The sequence below is a fragment of the Squalius cephalus genome, assembly GCF_949319135.1.
Source record: "Squalius cephalus genome assembly, chromosome: 18".
Taxonomy (NCBI): domain Eukaryota; kingdom Metazoa; phylum Chordata; class Actinopteri; order Cypriniformes; family Leuciscidae; genus Squalius; species Squalius cephalus.
This window is the reverse complement of record NC_137139.1, coordinates 10271307-10291885: the sequence shown is the minus strand read 5'-3', so window position 1 is coordinate 10291885 and position 20579 is coordinate 10271307. Positions and strand designations below refer to the sequence as shown.

Here is a 20579-nt window from a genome sequence, read left to right as displayed (position 1 = left end):
TGATGCTTAAGAAACATTTATTATCATTCTCAATGTTGATGACAGTTGTGCTAAATTATGTTCAGTTATGCTGTAATATGTTTGTTGAATCCGTGACATTTTTTTCAGGATTCTTTGATGAATAGAAAGTTCAAAAGAACAACATTTATTTGAAATAGAAATCTTTTGTAACGATATAAAAATAAAACGGACCCCAAACTGATGTCACACAGGAAGCTGTATTGTGCAAACGCTCTCTTTCAGTACATATTGGGTTGTGGGGGACAAATTCACATTGCAAACGTCACTGAATCATATTTCATAGCATAATAAAAGAAAAAGCTTTTTTTTTTTTTTGTCTCAAATTACAGTGAAAAAGAAGATGTATTCCCCCCAGACTGTGAATGCTGAACTGGAATGAAAATGTCACAATACAATATAAGAAAATCTTAATGGTCCTAAAAATCAGCTCTATTTGCTTTTTGTATAATTAAACACAATTTAGTAAATTAAGAGATTTTCTTTCTGATTTGGATTCGTGATGAAACGAGAACCAGATGTGTTTTTGACAGGTTTAGTGAGATCCTCTTATTGCATTGAGGCATCAATATAAGAAAAAAACATCACATTATCATCATTCTATATTCACATCAAATAATTCTCAGCCATTTTCTAAATCATAACTATCAAACAAAATAAGCTTTTAGCCTTTTCTGATAACCTTTAAGCAAAATTAGCAAGATTTACATGATTTTGTATGTATGGACATTAAAAAACAAACAAAAACATAACGGCACTTAGTGCTGATAAGGACATATACTCTCAAACTCGCTCTGACCACCATAAATTCACATTTGAAAAATCATATACATCATCTTATAAGTCATTTATGATATATACTGCAAATTAGGAAAGTAAACCATAATAATCTACTGTGCCTTTTCTTGAAGAGAATCACTAAAGAAGAATCTACAGTGCAAGTCTTCACAGACGCCTGCTGTCTGTCATTTCTGCATAGACTGTCATGTCGTACGAGACATGCGAAATGCATAGCGCACTTACATCAGCAAAGCTCCTCCTTACGGCCACCGGCTGTTGCTCAAAGGGACAAAAAGATGTATTCAAAGTCGAAAGAAACTCAAGAAATAGTTTCTGGATTATCGCAGTCTGACATCATTTTCTCAGCTTCCCAGAATTTCAACATCTTTCGCTTAAATTCATGCCATCTACAAATGTTCACAAATTGCTTTCTGGGAAGCTGACGATGGGCTAAAGTACAAGAACGCCACACAGTTGGACTGTATTTACAGTAACAGTGTGCTGTATAGTGTTTTTTTCTCAGGGTCCTGAGGGTTTTTCATTAATCAACCTGAATCCAATATATATACACATGAACATATACATATACATATATATATATATATATGTCTGCATCATTCTAATTGTGATGGTCTCTTAGCTGCATTGTTGCTCTGTACAGAAACACTGTGCACATGTTCCGCATCACAAGATTAAAAACTGCTCACGAGGCGTTTCGTTTAGTATTGAAGAAAGTCCACAGAAGTACAGCATTACTCCACTGGGAGGTTGCGAATGAAAAAGCCTTTTTCCATCCTTCCTGGAAGCATCTGAGATCCGACGCCACTGCTGACCATGTGCAAGAGCAAAACATTAGACATTATACTCAAACACCATGCTATTACCATAGTAAACCCCCAAATAACATGGTGCAATGTCTTTACAACTTCACTCGTTCCACTTACTTAGGGCTGAATCTCCTCTTTTTTGCATCGGGTTGTTGTGGGACGGCCCCTTTTTCCCTCCTTTCTGCTGCCCGGTCCCTGTATTTCAGCTGAAACGAAGAGCGCCACCCAGAGGTCAATACTTCAGAAGTGTCAAATCAATGAATCGTAGAAAAGAATAGCAGTTAAGGGGGGAATTGGTTGTTTGGAAATAATAATTCCACACTGCGGATCCTATCAGAGGAGGTTGGAGATGTAATCATGGGTTTACCTCTGTTTCGGATCGCTCGTGTGCCTCTGGCTGGCCCGGTCTGGCTCTCCTCTGCTCCAGGTTTTGCTGCACATGGAGGAATAAAGACAAGGACAGGAATAGAATGTATTATTCTGTTCATTCATTTGGTTGCTTGTTGCAGCCTGAATTTTGGATTCTTGAATTTTTGCCAGCAAAAATATCACAAGTAAAACGAGACAAAAATGAATAAATCAGACTGAGTGTGAACAATCATTTGGTACAAGTGTTTAGTTGCACAGCTAGCACAGTCGGTCTAGTTATTGCTGGTATTATTTTAGCATTATGGTATTTATTAATATTTTCATTAGTGTCGTTTTCCTAAATTCCATCAGGATTGAAAATGTTTCATTCCTGAACATTTCAGCGTTTTAAACGAATCAGTTGATTCAAAGATTCAATGATCCATTCGTAAACAACTAACTCATTCTTGAATGAATCAGCCGTTTGAACGAATCGTTTCAATGAATGACTCAATGATTCGCTCATTAAGACGGTCACTTGCCGCCACCTACTGGTGGTTTAGTTTCATGTTTAAAAGTATAATTTTCCGTCCAACATCTCTTATTTGTATTTTCAAAATATTATTTAAAACAATCTCATAACATTATCTAATGCAGTAGTAATTTTATTTTAGTGTAAATGATTTAATTTGATTGGCAACAGTCTCTTTGTAAGTGCACTACACTCGCAACTAAATGGATAAGCACATAATCAAATTAATAAATATTACACCATTTAAACATTATAAAAAAATACATAGTGAGTGACTGAAACAATCTGTCATAGAATACACTTGTGTCCTTTTATTTAGATTCAATATCTGAAGTGAATCTGCTCCTGTGTAATATTACTATTTTATTATATTTCAGCTTTTTTAAATTAAAGTCCCCCTGAGGTGAACGTCAAGCTTTTAAATGTTGTTTATATGTCTATGTGGTGTTTTTAATGTGCTTTAAGACAAACCATGTGCAAATTCATAAGTCGACAGCATTGCTGAATATTTTCTCCTTAAAACTGCAGTGAACCAAAGACAGTCTCAAAAACACGGTTTGAAATCACTGGAGTTTCTGACGTCACAAACTACCTTGTAACCAATCAGATCAACGTGTGATCGTCAATGAGTGGATCTCTGAGCTGGTGTGAGTGAGTGAGTGGAGGCGGGACTCATTTGCATATTCATAGAACCAGTATACTAAATGAGGCAAGGCATCTACTAAATGTAGAGTTACATTCAAGCTATTTTAAGGCATGAAGAATTTTTTCAAGGAAATATTTTTAAATATGTAATTTTGGTGATCAAAGATGAGTTTTAAGGGATAAAATTACTGACTACAGGGGGACTTTAAAATAATAGCACTGGTTATTGATAATATTCCTTTCAAAATCTAAATAAATGGGGAGGAAAAATGATTACAAATGAAAACAGCACTATCTTGGCATTCAGCACGGCTCATATGTTGGCAGATCTGCAGCCGTCACTCACTCTGTGAAGCTCAGAGAGCTGCTGATGTCTGATCAGAGCCTCTTTACTGGGGAACTGTCTCCTGCACAGCAGACAGGCCAGCTTAGACCAGTCCGTCAGTCTCTCCTCTCGCTCTCCGGCCTCCTCCTCACTGTCCGTCTCTGCGCCGTAGCCGGACACCAGACCCAGAGGAGGACTCAGCTGAGAGAACAGCACAAACAACCAAGACTTTTAAAACACTGCAGTGCCAATAATAGACAATGTTTTTCAAACGGCACACACACAAAGATGCACAGAATAAAACACAAAACAAAACAAGAAACAAGTCAAAATACTAAAATAAATCCCCCAAAAAACTATTGCTAAGAAACAAAAGCTAAATAATATAAGAACCAAACACCATTATGTAAATTGTTAAGGTCTCAATATACTCAAAGCGAAATCGCAGGAGGAACTGGTGTGACGTCATTTTAAAGTAAATCAGGCCAAAATAAATGATAATAGGTAATATAGGTAGGTGTGGCTCTGGGGCTCCGCCTTCTTCGACGTGTAAATCTTCTCCGGTTCATTTATTCTGTTCAGTCTGTCAATGTCAGACGCAAGTGAAAACATGAACACACTGGAGAGATGATTTATAGCAGACACTGAGGTTGTACTTCTAATTGAAAGCGACAGTAAACCTGCTGGCTTTTAAACAACATATTGTATAAAGTGTTATAGTAATAAATATGACGTGACTACTGGAGTGCCGAATTGCAGAGCTGGTGGAAACATATCCACATCGCTACGATCAGATGCTTTCTTAACTGCTGTTTTCTCACCGCTGCCATTTTTGATGTATTTATTTTGTTATTGAGAGGAAAACGCACAACATATTTACATATTCATCTAACTGTCGCTCTCAGTAGTGTGGACGGCGTTGGGATGTTCGCTAACAGTATTTCAGACTTCTTTTTACCCCTAAGCGAAGAATGGAAAAGAACTTTGCCATGAGTATATCGAGGTCGTAGGGTAACAAAACAAAAACTAAACACACTTCTCTTTCTTCTAGATGTTTGATCTGTTCCATCAGAATCTGAGGTCTCTCCAGCAAGGCACCCTGTGTGAAAAAAATAAAAAAATAAAATAAAATATATATTTCACACCATCAGTCAGACGTGATGTGGCATTTTAACAGCAGGGCATTAGTCAGACAAAACCCAACCTTCATCTCCAGGACGGCGTATCCCGCATCCGCGCTGGCAGACTCCCGCCTGTCATCGGGTCTTCCCTGTGCCATCAATCGAGAGTTAGTGCTCAACGAGGAAGACGAGGACGATCGGCCATTCTCCTTCTGCCTGTTCAGGCTTTTGGCCCACCGCTCCATGTCTTTGGCTATCTGAAGAGACATTCAGATACATCAGGAAGAGATACTCGATTTCAATGACACGCCATCTCACCAAAACCTCACCTCTAAAGTCCACAGTATACTTCGTTTTTTACATTGCCAAGGCCTGTTGTTTCACAGTCGGAAAATAAACCGATGAGATGAAACAACAACAAACTTGTGGAGATGGCAACAACAATAGACAGCCAAGATGACAAGCGTTTGTGTGAGGGGACATTTTAGTACAAAGACTTTTATCGCTCCAAAAAGCTGTGCGTTTCAGCAGAAACTGAAGTGTACTTTGGGCTTAAGATGTGTCAGTGAACCTGAACATGCGAAATGATTCACAAGCAGCGAGCATTTCTGATTTCTGAACACCTTTCATTTAAAGTCGGCATGAAATGGAAGAAGAGGAAGAAAAAAAAGAAAAAAAAAAAGTAGGACGTGACTTGATTTTGTCCATGGGGAATTGAGTGTGAGTGACAGGTTGCGCCAGTAAACACATTTTTGATTTCATGGTGACTTAAGTAGTCTGAGGGTGTACCTGCTGTGCCGTCTTATTCTTGGGCTTGTCCTTCTTGTCCTTGCCGCTGTTGGGAGCACCTGAAAGGTCAGAGGTCACTCCCGCGTCTGTGGTGTCGTCGGATGATTGTGATGGGGCAGGAACATACGTGTGGCTTTCTCCATCCCAGTACATGTACTGCTGGGTATGGGGATTATAATAGTACTAGAAGAACATCACAAAACAAACAAAACATTTGCAGTATCAGTATGCTTGTATAGAATTAGTATTAAGTTGCGCAATAAGCTTGGTCATCACTGACGTCATCAAATAAAGACCCAAGAACCTTACACAATTAAACTCTCCTGAATCAGAATTGGAAATCAATGGGGGCACCAAACTGAACAAAAAAATGCTCATAATAGATAAGGGGGCATAAAATGCCCCTGCACAATTAAACTAAATCTATTGCGACTGTTGAAATGAATGAAAAGTGTTGATTGCGGCATTACATTTAGATCTGCACGTTGCATCAGATTTATTTTTATGTGTTGTTTTTTGCAGCGATGTGCTTTATAACCAATCCCACACGCATCTGTTGAGCTTATGAATGCAGTGGCCAATCAGAGGCGTTTAGATTAGACACAGCTGAAACAGCGTAGTTTTATTAGGTGCGCAATCACTGACCGAATCCTGAGTCTGAAAACTGTTTCTGTCATAATATTGGGTTACACTTTACTTACAGCTGCAGTCCGTAACTTTTTTTGGTTAAAAATTATCCAAAATAAATTGAGCAAGTACATAATCAGCCAGTGTTCAAAACTCTCTGCTTGCCTTAGCTCGATTCAAAACGGTAAGCTTGTAATAATGTTTTTAATTCCAGTGTTAAAACATTACTACAAGTTTTGTATTTTAAATTTTTTTTCTTTCGTGGGAAATTCGAGCATGTCTTTGTGTCATTATGTCACATCTGTACACATAAAGAAGAGTCTCGGCTAGTAGGCTATGAGTGTGAGGATGTTGGAGGTGGAGATTTATAGCCTTTTCTCACAGCACTTCATATAATTAAACGTATCAATTTGATGGCGGATCCAGTGACAACTGGAGATTCACCCGTTGTAAAATGCAAAAGACTTCGGACTTCGGAGTGGCTACAGAAAAAAAGAGACTGCAACTGGCCCATGCGAAAACAAGGATATCGGGAGGGCATTAAATGTAGTCACGCAATGCTGTTGTTAACATTAACAATTTGAGAACAATGTATAATTGGCACGGTTTGACGTGATATGATCAGCGATCGTTAGATTTAATCAGCGTGATTTACTGCAATGCTTTTTTCCCCTTAGTTAGTCAGAACAAAAGTGGATGTTACTTGTTCAGAGGACATTTTCTGGTGAAAATTCTTATGTTGGTCGTACTTCCAAAAAGTAGAATCTGTGATTGCGAATGACAGCATCCACACCGGCGCGGTGACTGACAGCCGCACATTCTCCTCAAAACATCAGATTCATCCGCGCTGTGCCGTGCCGAGACACAACCCACGTAAAGTTGATAATACCGTGAATAACTGCAATTGCAGATTTCGAACAGAGATGGCGACAAAGAGGAAAAACTAAGGACTGCAGCTTTTAAGGTCAGTTACATGTAATTATGCTGATCTGTTATTACAACAGTAAGTACAAGTAACTAATCCAAAACCAAACCCTTAACCCTATAGTAAGTACATGTAGTTAATTATTATTACTCTGTACTGATTTGTGAAATTACACTGTAACAACATCACCTCAAAATTAAGTGTAACATAATATTGCTGCCCTACCTTGTAATAAATTTCATTTTTTTAATAATATAATTGATATACTTTATGTAGGCTATTTACATTACGAAATAGTGTAAATACATGTAAACCACCTTTAAACAGCATTAAACAGTCTTTCAGTGTAAAGATGACTTTTGTTGATGCTGGTACAATTTGAATAAAAACAATATTTTAAAATATGTCAACTTTTCACTATTCCTTTTAAGATGTTTAACAATATTTTATTATTTAAAAACAAATACATATAAAATAATTATATGACAACTTTATTATGCCCCTACTTCTCTGTCAATACGCGTTTGTGTGTAAATTAGCAAATACTCCAGGATACTGGTGTACGCAGCAGCGGCACAGGCTTCATAAACTGTGCTCTGCAATCCCTAAGCCTTTTTTATTACCTGTGAATTTGGGTCATAGTAGAGGCCTGTAAGAGGGTCATAATAATAACCAGAGCTCTCATCGTAATGGTATGTGGACACGTCAGGATCCGCTGAAGGAAAGAGGTAAGAATTCATTAGGTCAGCTAAAGTAACTACAAAACATTTTTGGTAAAATGAATATTAAAGTGCCCCCTATTATGCTTTTTGAATATTACCTTTCATGTAGTGTGTAATAAAGCGGTTTGTGAATGTAAAAGATTGGCAAAGTTTCAAAGATGAAAGTGCACTATAAATGGAGTTATTGGCTCCTAAAAGAAAGAACCAATTCTGAACTGCCGAAATGAGTTATTCCAGTCTTTCTTACTGCATAAACTAATTAGCATAATGTCAGCCTATGGTCTTTATTGGGTGCCCAACAATGTCTACGTTGACCCTCAAACACTGGAGTTGTAGCTGAGGCCTGGAAGAGTTTGGTTCGTGTTGTCGACATGTCGAAAAGACAGAAGAGCCATCTGACCAATCAGAGCTGAGTAGACCAATTACAACAGACTGGGCAGTCTGGACAATCAGAACAGAGTAGACCAATCACAACAGACTGAACCATCTGACCAGTCAGAGCAGAGTAGACCAATCACAACAGACTCAGTCATCTGACCAATCAGAGCAGAGTAGACCAATCACAACAGACTGGGCAGTCTGGCCAATCAGAGCAGAGTAGACCGATCACAACAGACCATCTGGCCAATCAGAGCAGAGTAGACCAATCCAGGGTTCGTACACCTTTTCCAAGGTCAAATTCAAGCACTTTTCAAGCACTTTCAAGGTCCATTTTAAAGCTTTTTCCAGCACCTTAAATTACATAAAATACATACCGGTAGTCAAAATTATTATTTAGTGTTATCATCACATTAAAAGAGATAATGCTATAAACAGCCAAAATTGTGTTTCGTAATAGCAGAAGGATCAGATATTTAAGCAAATCACAAGTTTTATTTTTCAAAATGTATCACTGTCTAAGTAGATAATGCCTATGAATAGGGCTGGGCGATATGGCTGAAAACTGTATCACGATATAAGTGTTTCATATCGGTCGATATCGATAATTATTGAAATTTTTTATAACATTTAAAATAAGGACCAGTCCAGGAGACAAATATATTACATTTAAAGATTTTTTATTTTAAACTTAACCTACCTCTGATTATAATCCCATCAGTTATGAAGGCAGAAATGTCAACACGACCATGGAAAACTCAAAAGTCTAAAATCACAATGAACACTTAACAATTATCTCTTAACATTAAGGTGCAAAATTAAAGAATACGTAAGAAATGCTTTATAAAGGGGTGGGTGATATGGCAAAAATATAATATTACGATTTCTTTCAGGAAAATCACGATTCACGATTTTATCACAATTCTTTTTTATGTTGGTTTTACTATTTTGTGACTGAGCATTGCAGCCAAACTAATGTCCATATTTTAAAAACAAAGCCTTAGGTAACAAAATATAAAATAAAAAAGAATGGCAGACAGGGGCGAAGATAAAAAATGTTCTCATTATTTTCTTTGTTATTAAATATTAAGATCAAAGATACACATTACACATACACAACTTAATATACAAATTAAAAAAACAGTGCTTTATGTTTTCAGCTACAGTAGGTGTGTTTAACAGTAGCATTGCAGAAAGTAATTAAATGAACAAATATGAAAATAAAACAAAACAGACTGCACTGTATAAATTATACATTGATACTTATTAAAGCTATTAGTAAAGTTATCAGTCCAGAGCAGTGAGTGATTTTCTCTTTACATTTTGTTGTTTTATTAACATTAAAGGGATAGTTCTCCTAAAAATTCTAATTTTCATAATTTACTCTCTCACGTTGTTTTAAACTCGAATAAGTTTATTTCTTCTGTTGAAAATAAAAGTTATTTGGAAGAATGACCAACAGTTGATGTACCCCAGTGACTTCCATAGTATATTTTTCTCCTATGGAAGTCAATGGGGACCAGCTACTGTTTGGATACCCACATTCTTCAAAATATTAATATTAGAAAATATTAGAAGGAAATGAATACAGGTTTGGAACAACATTAGAGTGCGTAAATAATGAGATAATTTTTATTTTTGGGTGAACTATCCCTTTAAGGACAAGCGGCAGCGTGTTTACTATTACTACTGTCTCTTTAAAAGAGCTGCGCGCGACGCGTCTAATATACACGCATTTATACACGCAGATTTTCTCTCAATTTTCTCAAGTTTGCTTTCACTTTAGACATATCTGACTAGTTTATGTAAACCTTGTGTGTATATAACAGTATTAGCACAATAAGACTCGAAAGACAGGCTTTTAGTGCATGTGAGCTTCACATGTAACTACGCGCTGAGAAACGCACACGCTAGAACAGCGCATCAGCAGCACGCGAATGACAGAGAAACTGACGGCATAATCTGCAGACGACATTGGTCAGACTACGGTCAGACTTGAAGTCAGGCGAGCTGACTTTTCCTGTTTTATCTAGTTACTAGAGAGTGAGTGCCTTTGTTCATGCAATCAAACTTGCTTTGCTGGTTTCTTCCGACGAAAAAAAAAAAAAATTATCGAACGTTTTATCGAACGCATTTTTTATTGATATTGATTACGTGTCTATCGCGATACATATCGTTATCGTTTTATCGCCCAGCCCTACCTATGAATAATACTTCCCATTATATTAAGTCCAAATATTGCTTCCCAGATAATGTGATTTTCAGGCTGTAAAACTGAAGCAATTTCAAGGGCTGAAAATATGAAGACAAGGCAAGACAGTGCAACAACAACCTGTAATTCCATTTTAACCCAGAAGACTCTGGAAGACTCTAAGCACAAGCACATGCCTGATAAATAGCCTATATTAATAAAAAAAAAATGTATTTCATTGCCAAGACATATATATTTCTCTACTGGAATAGAGCAGTGTAAATCTTGCATAAGGCCATCCTCAACCTTACAGTCGGCTACTTGTATGACACTCCATCTGACACGATTTCTGTTCAGCAATCAACGACTGTTGTTATGCACTGGGCTAAACGTTTGGAGTTTTAATTTGCGGGTAGTTAACGTTACAGTTACTGTGCTGTAACTTTGGCTATGTTCACTGCATATTCCACAAATGAACGTGCCATAACGGACATGCAATACTAACATTACATTATCATACCAAGTACTGTCACTAATGGCCCTTTCAGACAGGACGCGGAATGCGCTTTGCAATGAAACCCATTTATTTCAATGGCTTTAACTTTAAAAATAGTTAAACTTTTGCCGCTGCGATCTGTGACGATTACCCGCGTGGCCAATTAAAACGGGGCATCCAAACAAGTGCGGAAATCAAAATGAAAACTTCGCCTACTTTTGCTCTGGCCAGCATAGCGCAAATCGCTCTGTATCTGAAGGGCTACATTTTATTTCTCCATTTAATAAACAAACTATTCAGTCAGACAGGTATTTGTTGTGAAATTCAAGCATTTTCAAGGATTTCAAGCACCCGTATGAACCCTGCCAATCACAACAGACTGGGCCATCTGACCAATCAGATTGCTCTTGTGAAGGAGGGATTGAGAGAGACAGAATATTGTATCAAACCGTTTCAGAGACAGTGAGAAAAGATGTGATGCTGCAATGTATATTATGAGAAAATTCAAATATTATTTTTTTTTTTTTACTTGGACGCATGTAAACCTGTTGTAGGAGATGAAATTAGGAGCCTTTAAAATAACATAACAGGAGCACTTTAATGTTTTGGGCTGTGTGCTTACGGTACTGCTGGCACTCCAGAGCAGTTCCAGGTGTGGCAGGCTGGTTCGGTGTAGCAGGCTGAGGTTTCCCAATGATCTCCACCTGGGCCTTTGCACACACACACACACACGGTATACAGACAGACAATTAGTGCTTTTTTGACAATTCGAATTTTGATAGTAACAAAGCAAATCAAATAATGAATAAAATACAGAACTCTACCTGGTTGGCCTGTGTGGAGGTTGTCGTTGCAACAAGCTGGGTATGGGATGCTGTGAGCGCCAATAAGGAGGTAGCACCTGTTTCTCCTATGGTGGAAAACACATTCACACTTACTACAATAAAAGATCCACAGGCTGAAAGCAGATGCAACCGAGCTGTAGTTTTACCAGTGAAGGAAGTTCCTCCGCCAGGAGTGCCTAATAAAGTGTGGCTAATCAGTCCCGCAGCCGCTGGCCCTTTAAAGGGTTGTGCCTCTGCCCTGACACCCAGCACAGCCTCCTGCCCAAACACCGCTGCTGCCCCCTGCTGGTGCACACTGAAATCACCACTCGCAGCTGCACCCGAGAGCTGCGCCGTCTGGAACAACAACCAGACATTTGGCAAAATGTGTGTTAAAGAAGGAAATCGCATCTCAACACTGAATGGAAGACAATTATGTTCTGCAACTGTCAATACATAAGCTGAAATTTGTTAAGAGGTTCATTAGTTATTCAAAGAACAAAATCAATGTGTTCTTAAGGAAAAACCTGTGAAAGGGTTAGTATTACTGATGCACCAAAAGGATTTTTTTTTTTTTTCATTTAGCTGAAAACTGAAAAGTTTAAAAATGAATACATTTTTCAAATGTATTTGATAATCCAACACAAATAAAATATAAGTTGTTTATAAACATTTACATTATTGCACATAAGGAAGTTTTTATACTAACTTATTATTTTTCTACTCCAATTTGTTATATAAATATTTAAATGATGGCTGAAATAGCTTGTTTTCAAGAGATTTATTCAAACAAACATAAAAAAAAAATGATGAAAACAGGTTAAGTAAAAATATAATGAATATGTTATGAACTGCATACAGTATATTTGTCAAAATGCTCTTCTATAGAGTAAATTTTCCTAGCCAACTAATGAATTTATGGGCACTGAATGGTTTTCCTGAGGTAAATGTATTACGTCACTATTTTATCCACATCTTTCTGCGGTTGAAACACTGATTGAGTGATTACATTTCTGTAAGTTGGTTGTACTGTTTCTTTAAATAAACCTTGGAAATGTTCATTCAAGCATGAATGAACATAATTAAACATCACTTTTTCAGTCAATGATTTCAGCCTTAAAAATGTTTTTGACAAAACCAAAAATTCATTTTCAGCCAAATATTTCCAGTAGCATCACTAGTTATTATTGTGGTAATATTCAAAATTTTAATACAAAAATTTGATTGGTTGAGACTCATTCAGTTCGTGTGGCTATTAAATCGTTTGTTTATGCCATTAGTTAAACATCACAGATTTTCCCCCATTGTTATGCAAGTTTTGAACTAGTAACAGTGACTTTCAACAATTTCAACACAAGAGCATTTTTCAGTCCAAAACCTTGACAATTGTAACTGTGGTTTAAGTGTAATAATTGATATCAATTCAATCTGCTTTGCAACATGGCCGCATTTACACCTTGGGTGCACATTCATTATCACTAACTGAAGATCCTAGAGTTAATTATTATTTTTTTATTCTTTATGCTGTTAATCAAGCCATTTCCCTGTGCTGTGTGTACCTGAGTGACGGCCCACTGAGCTGCAGCTATAGCTGTACTCGCTACGGTCGCCACACTCACCCGACTCCCATCTGCCAGAAAAACATCGCTGAGAGAGAGAGGGAGAACACTCACAAAACTGTATAACATACATGTAAAGCATGACAGTAATAATGTGATCTGTGAACACTCTCAAATGTGTGGCTGTGCTGCATTTTCCTATTACACAACCATGACATCAGTGTAAAGGTCCTTTCACACTGGACGCGATTTTGACACACGAATAATTTGCGCGATGGTTTTATTTTTTGATCAGCTGTTTGTGTAATGAGTGCTTCCACACCGAACGCGAATGTGCTGCGGCGAAAACACGACTTTTATTTTTGTTCGCTTCTATGCCGATTTTTTTTACTTTTGCGGCAACAGAAAAGGCTTCAGCCAATCACATACTACAAGGACAACGATTTGAAAGACAATGTGTGGCATAGCATTGCCAACCAACTCAACACTGAGTATGTTGTGTGATAGTTTTAGTCGTTGTATAGTCCTGTGCTGTGTAGGCTAGCAGGCTAAACTACATTTGGGATAGAAAGCTAACACTATTATCGTCAAAGATAGAGATAGAGACCGTGTTTACTTTGAACATGTAACAAAATGTAGTGAGACTATTTAGGGCTGCTTCTAGTATACTATACATTCTTTGTGTGATATCTACAGTTTCTAGTCGAATGATTTTAACTTGTTACTTCGTGTGTTACATGTAATGTGTATTGTGTATTACATGTAAATTGTAATGTGACATTACAAAACGCACTGTGTTTAGTTGAAGACGCAAAAAAACTGTGGAAAAACCTCAGGGAAAAGGAGAGAGGAAAAGGAAACTAAAAGTGGACATTAGCATACTCCCCATCAGACTCTCTGTTCTTTAAGATTGGGTGCACCCAAAACCTTATTTTCTGTCTTTTAAAGAAAATGAAAAGCTCGTCTTCACTGGATGATGATGATGATGAAGTGTCCATGTTTTCTCAGCTGTCGGCGCGAAAGTTTTGTAATGTTGAAGCTCTGAACGTCACAGACTTCGCAACTTCGCGTCGCGGCTGATGTGAATGGTTTTGAAGCGAACTATTCGCACACAAACTATTAGCTTTTTCGTTACGCATCCGGTGTGAAAGGGCCTTAACGCTGCAGGATCAGTATTAGAAAAGCATGAACTCGTACCGTTTGGAGCCCTTGGCAAACTCTACAGAGATGAGCTTGCCGTCGATAGAGAGAGGAGGCTGCAGGGACTGGAGGATCTGAAGCAGCTGTGAAGCTTCCTAAAACATGACACAGTACCTGTTTGTGTTAGTCTTACACGTTTTTTGGGGGAGTTGTGGCCACAACACATGCAAGCAGATGCCATTTGCAAGTAGAGTCGCTGATTTACCACGATAGTAGTGAGCTGCAGAAAAGCAAACCCTCGGTTGAGCTGTGTCTGTTTGTCTTTGATGAGCCGAACATTTGAAGGGGAGAGAGTAGCAAACGGGGCCAAAGCGGACAAAATGGCTTCTAGTGTCGTATGGGGTCCCAGATTACGCAGGATCAGAGCTGAAGAGATGTGAACACAGATGTAAACACTGTCTTACCCTAAAGTAAAAGTGTTAAATGCGTGTACGACTTACTGTCATTGGCCACCTCGGCAGCCTGGGTTGAGGAACCTAAGTTGAGAATTGGAGATGCTGTCTGGTATATGATGGGAAGGGGGAGTAAACCCTGAGCTGAGTCCTTTAACTGCCCCAAAGGTAAACTCTTTGGCACCTGAAGGAGTTTCAGCTCAGCCTCTGAAAGGAAGGAGTCATATGTGGAAGAACTTACATTAATATTCATGTCTTTAACCATTTGGAGCAAAGGAACTGCAACAAATTAATTTCCATTCACACCTGATTTTGGAACTCCGCATTTGAAACACTTTTCTCTTCGTTTGAAGTTCTGCACTCCACACTGCCAATCAAAACACATGTTTGGGAAGACAACTACATCACATAGAAGTATTTGTTCACTTAAAGGGATAGTTCATCAAAAAAATGACAATTCTATAATCATCTATACTCTGCTTTATGTCGCTCCAAACCCAGATGACTTTTTTTTATCTTCAAAAATTTGTACGAGTAATTATGCGAATTGAGCAGTTTTATCCAAGTCTTCTGAAGAGACACAATCACTTCGCTTTTCACATAAACACTGATCAACGCACATACACAGAGCACATTAAATATTTAATTATTTAATGTGGTCTAAGTCTCCAGAGTTTTCTATGCAACTGTTTGGGGATAGAACTGCACCATTATGTGGATGTTTTTTCCTCATGGTCTATCAGTGGCTACGTTTACATGCAACCAAATAATCCGTTAGTAATCGGATTGAAGCCTCAATCGGACTGAAAAGCCATCATGTAAACTCCTTAATCGATCCGATTGAGCTCGATACGAATTAGATTTCGATCCGATTGAAAGGGGTGGTTTATTCCTTTTCTAATCCGATTGAGAGAGCATGTAAACACTTGATCGGATTGAAAACAGAAACTGAAAGGACTGCGCATGTGCAATGATGTTGAAATTACATCACGGCGTATGGCGTGCTGGACGAGCTGTTCTAGCTGTTCTTCCTGTTGAATAAACTGTCGTATAAATGAGTGTCCCGTCATTCTAAAATTCTCCTTTCACTCGGCATACATGAAGTGGTGCAGGACAACGTCCCACCAGTCCTTGCTTCGGATTCTCGAAAATAGGCGTGATCCTCCATCAGCAATCTTTCAAATCTGCCGGCAGTCGCGAGTAATCTCCCCCTCGCATTCGTCACGGTGTCACTGAGTGTAAAGCGCGAAAGGCGAAGCTCGAATTTACAGGTATGTCCCTCTTTGGCTATTGTAGTTTCAAGATGGAGGGGCAACATGGCGACCGGCATTCGAACCCCTCACCCGTATGCACTTTCAATGGCAGATTATAAACTTAAGAGAATACTTTATTACTTGAAATAAGTAAATATACATTAATGAGCACATATATTTTTGAAAGAACTAAGTGTTTTTTGCTAAGAATCAACTAAAAAAATTACACAGTGTAGCTTTAAACAAATCTCTGAATATCTAATAAACATTTAATTTTACAAACCTTGCAGAGCTAATGGAATCCAGCTGTGATATCTTGTGAAGTGTGCATTTGTAGCCTGCATAAACGTGCGACTGCGAGTGACGGTCGGTCCGTGCGAAGTGAGTGAATACGAATAGAAGATCAGCTTCACAGGAGACGCGATCGAAAAACTTTAAATCCTATCCTTCATTTTAAAATATGCTGCGATATATCCAGTTGCCCACTGTGTCATATTCATATTGTTTTCACTGTGTGCTGTATGTAATATTACCGTTACCTTGTCTTTATTTGAAAAAATGATTACCAGTGCGCACAATATTACCAGATTACTGCGTGCAATGTTACAGTGTTTGCTTCCTTTTTATTCACATATTCATATATTTTTAAACAATTACTTTATTTGTGAAAAATACTGTAATAGGATTGCAGATTCAAGAAGTTGCCATCTAAAGTATAAGCATGTTTATTTTAAAGATTTGTTTTCAAATTTTTTTAAAATTTATAAAATATTGATTCAAATAAATATAAAGTATAACATAAAAATATCGGCTTTATATCGGCCATCCTGCTCTCTAAGATATCGGCAATCAAAAAACCAATATCGGTCGACCACTACTTCAAACAAACCTCATTGGTTCTACTAGAGCTCAAACGAGCTTTATTAAAGGAGAACTCCGGTCAATTTTAACATTGAGCTCATTTTTTTGTACATTTGGAGTGCTGTCAATACAGAGAACAACGACAAAAATCGGTGTTGCCTACACAGAGTTATTCTATTTTTAAAATTTGCACCCTGTTGACTTCAATGGGGCAAGTACTAAACCTGCTTTTAGCCTCTTAACATCCTTGATGTGTCATTACAAGTGCACAGAAAATGTGAGTGATTCCTTCTGAGTACATCCTGTTTTTCGGTCGAAGTCCAAAGTAGTCGATTGCCGAGTTCACGAGCGTGATCATAGGTATTAAACCTATGCGTGTGAACTCTGCAATCGACTACTTTGGACTTCGACCGAAAAACAGGATGTAAACAAAGGTATTTGCGCTGGCTTAAATAACATCATTTTTATACATTTCTTTCACATCTACTGCAGTCAGACTCACTCGTGTTCACTCAGAAGGAATCACTCACATTTTCTGTGCACTTGTAATGACACATCAAGGATGTTAAGAGGCTAAAAGCAGGTTTAGTACTTGCCCCATTGAAGTCAACAGGGTGCAAATTTTAAAAATAGAATAACTCGGTGTAGGCAACACCGATTTTTGTCGTTGTTCTCTGTATTGACAGCACTCCAAATGTACAAAAAAATTAGCTCAATGTTAAAATTGACCGGAGTTCTCCTTTAATGAGCAAGAACCAATGAAGCAAACACATTTGATCGGCAAGACTGCAGACTGGTGTGATTCATTTTCTTGTAGACTCAGTCATTTTTGCGTAATCCAAAAAAACTACTACAGTGGCGAGCTAACTTTCTTTGAGTGCGGGTAGAGTGTCTCGTCAGTCAGATCCGACGACATGCTTTTACGAAGCAGTAGCAGCTGCAAGCCGCTTGTGTTTTATGACAGGAGGAAACTATCGTTGGGCTGCAATACCGCCACCTACTGTACATTGGGATGTCAACCAGATACTGGCACTGGATTATGTACATCATATTATATATGTTCTATTCATTTTAAATATTATGGTTATCGCCAATACCGGTATATTGAAACACGCTTAAAGGAGAAGTTCACTTTTAAAATGAAAATTCTGTCAACATATACTCATCCTCATGTTGTTTCAAAGCTGTATGAATTTCTTTCTTCTGCTGAACAGAAAGGAAGATATTTAGAAGAATATCAGTAACCAGACAGTTTTTGGGTCCCAATGACTTCCATAGTATATTTTTTTCCTACTATGGAAGTCAATGGGACCCAAAAACTGTCTGGTTACTGATATTCTTCTAAATATCTTCCTTTCTGTTCAGCATAAGAAAGAAATTCATACAGCTTTGAAACAACATGAGGGTGAGTATATGATGACAGAATTTTCATTTTAAAAGTGAACTTCTCCTTTAATTAAACTGATAACGAGATTGAATTTTTTTAATATAATGATCATCATCAATACCGGTATATCGCGATTCGTGACATCCCTACTTGGATTATATGAAGTGTTGTACTGGATCATTCTGTGATACATTCCCTCTCTTTTTAAAAAGCTTGCTGCTGGTCACTATTCACTGCCAGCATATGGACGAGAACGAGCAGGTTATTTTTTAACAATTCTTCTTTTGTGGCCCAATATTTAAATGGCATACTGCATTAGAACAACATCAGGCTGAGTAAATGATGACATAATTTTCATTTAAAGGTGAACTATCCTTTTAAGGAACACTAAGACTAAGTCTTAATTTAACATAATTATTTAATTATTGAAGTAAAGAATTAAGAAAGTTACCTTATTGCAGAGCCAGTCTTCATTTGCACGGGGCTTTGGGTCGCTGTAGTGCATAGATACTCGCTGTCCCAAAATAGTGAGCACGCTCTGAAAGTAAGACACAGAAGAAGAGAGGGGACAACAGAATAAAAGAGGGTAAATATCATTTTCAGGGTGGAATTGGCACACTTGAGACCTCATCTCAACACAAGAGGGGAGGAGAAGACTGGATAAAAGAGAGAGAGGAAGTCAGATATCACCATCAGCTTGAGAGGACTCAGAAAGACGCGCCGGCCTGCATGTGAGAGAGCGTTTGTGGACACCCTCTCTGGCCAAAAGCCTCAACCTCCCCCATTCAGGGGAACAAAAAAAAAGTGTCACGCTCACTCCTGCCCAACCACATTAAGCCACAAATAAAACATCCAGACAGAAGATCACAAAAGCAAATTCATACAGCGATGACAGGACACATAGAATAAAGACTTGAACGTATTACTGAAACTGAGCCAAAAATAAATCCTTAAGGACCTCAATGCGTAAAAAAAAAAAAATGCTGACAACTCCCCTCATTTGAGCTACTGACATTAAGAAAACATCCTTAAATGTAACTGAATACTTAAAGAAAAACAGCAACTATTCAATTAACCAATTTTGGGCACTTTAGAGGCCTGATAAATAAATACAAACAACATGACTCCATGCTTGTGTATGGCACCCCTTCGTACCCACAAATAAAACAGAAATAACATTAACTAACATTAGCCAAGATCTAGGCTAGTGGGGACCCCACACAGTCCATTCATGAACGATCTGCTACATGCAAAAATGGCAAGCACTGGCTGAATTCACCAATTTCTAATCTGACTGCCTGGCTGCTAGACAAATACCAGACATCAGGGTGCACAGCATGAAAGAAAGTGTGGTTTACAAGGTATTGGGTTGCTACAGCACATTTAATGAACAACAAACCAGTGAATTTGCCCAATTCTGCGCGGCTCGTAGCAATAAATTAGCAGCAAGTACACAGTTAATGTAACTTCTTTAATGTGAAATAATAGGTAGTTATTACCTCTGCGCAGACAGAAATCCCAGTTTAACTCTACATTGCCCTTTCGACGCTGAGACATGGTGTTGACACTATGGGAATGTCTTCAGTGTGCGCAGTTGTCTGAAACGTGTGAAATCACGCCAATGTTATTGGCCACGGCAGTCATATGATATCACTGGTTCGCGGGCATGACTACAAAAGGGCACCTGCATTAAAAGTCAACAGATTCTTTGTCTTTAAGAAGGCGCTTTGTTTGTGTGTGTGAGAAAGAGAAAAGGTTTGTGTGTTAATTTGTTTAAAATAATAATAAAATAAAGAAACTAAAGCTAAAAAAGAAAAAAAATTAAGAAGTTTCACTGTCCCCCCGATGTATCACAGTGGACAACACACATAAACTCGGTTTCATCTATTTGGGAGCAAAGCACACTTGGTTCAGCTCTCGGGGAGCTCTGCTGCTCTTGCTCGGCTCTCTTCGCTGGGAGCCAGGCATCGGCACCTCATGGCATGGATTGTTTCTCCCTGATCTCCATAGTAAGGTATTGAGATCATTGGGAATTCAGCTCGCATAGTCACCTCCATCACGTCAAATTATTCGAACATAGAGGGGCTATGTGAGCACAGATATGAGAAGATGCCCCAGGTTGAAGAGGCACTTTCAAGCTATCTCTCCCAAGTCTTCTCTGAAGGCACCGGTCTTGCCCTCTATGCCTTTCCAGATCTTCCCAAGTCCTACGCAGCAGCAGGTCAAGCCCTTGGAGTCCACACTACGGCAATTATGCAGGATTACCAGGCCGACCTTCTGAAGAACCTGGACCAAGGGGAGGTACTGTCTCCAGAGGCAGTCCTGGAGCACCGCAGAGCCACAGATCTCGTCCTCCATGCCACCAAGCAGATGGCCTGG

At 38.4% G+C, this 20579-nt stretch overlaps 1 protein-coding gene across 2 annotated transcripts in view; it reads right to left on the bottom strand.

The window, feature by feature from the left end:
* The window catches only part of rbm10 (RNA binding motif protein 10), a 36594-nt gene continuing 16015 nt past the window's right edge, over positions 1–20579 (bottom strand). The window contains exons 8-24 of one of the 2 annotated variants that reach the window (XM_079848544.1): positions 18652–18738; positions 15006–15066; positions 14748–14906; positions 14513–14673; positions 14305–14402; positions 13108–13195; positions 11716–11905; positions 11549–11634; positions 11347–11434; positions 7561–7652; positions 5386–5568; positions 4680–4853; positions 4512–4574; positions 3497–3676; positions 1993–2058; positions 1743–1831; positions 1–1626 (exon numbers count right to left, since the gene is read on the bottom strand). In XM_079848544.1, the coding sequence (XP_079704670.1) occupies positions 1551–1626; positions 1743–1831; positions 1993–2058; positions 3497–3676; positions 4512–4574; positions 4680–4853; positions 5386–5568; positions 7561–7652; positions 11347–11434; positions 11549–11634; positions 11716–11905; positions 13108–13195; positions 14305–14402; positions 14513–14673; positions 14748–14906; positions 15006–15066; positions 18652–18738 (1941 nt within the window). In that variant the 3' untranslated portion in view covers positions 1–1550. The remainder of the gene's footprint in view (positions 1627–1742; positions 1832–1992; positions 2059–3496; positions 3677–4511; positions 4575–4679; positions 4854–5385; positions 5569–7560; positions 7653–11346; positions 11435–11548; positions 11635–11715; positions 11906–13107; positions 13196–14304; positions 14403–14512; positions 14674–14747; positions 14907–15005; positions 15067–18651; positions 18739–20579) is intronic. The other variant, XM_079848545.1, reaches the window with a different exon arrangement.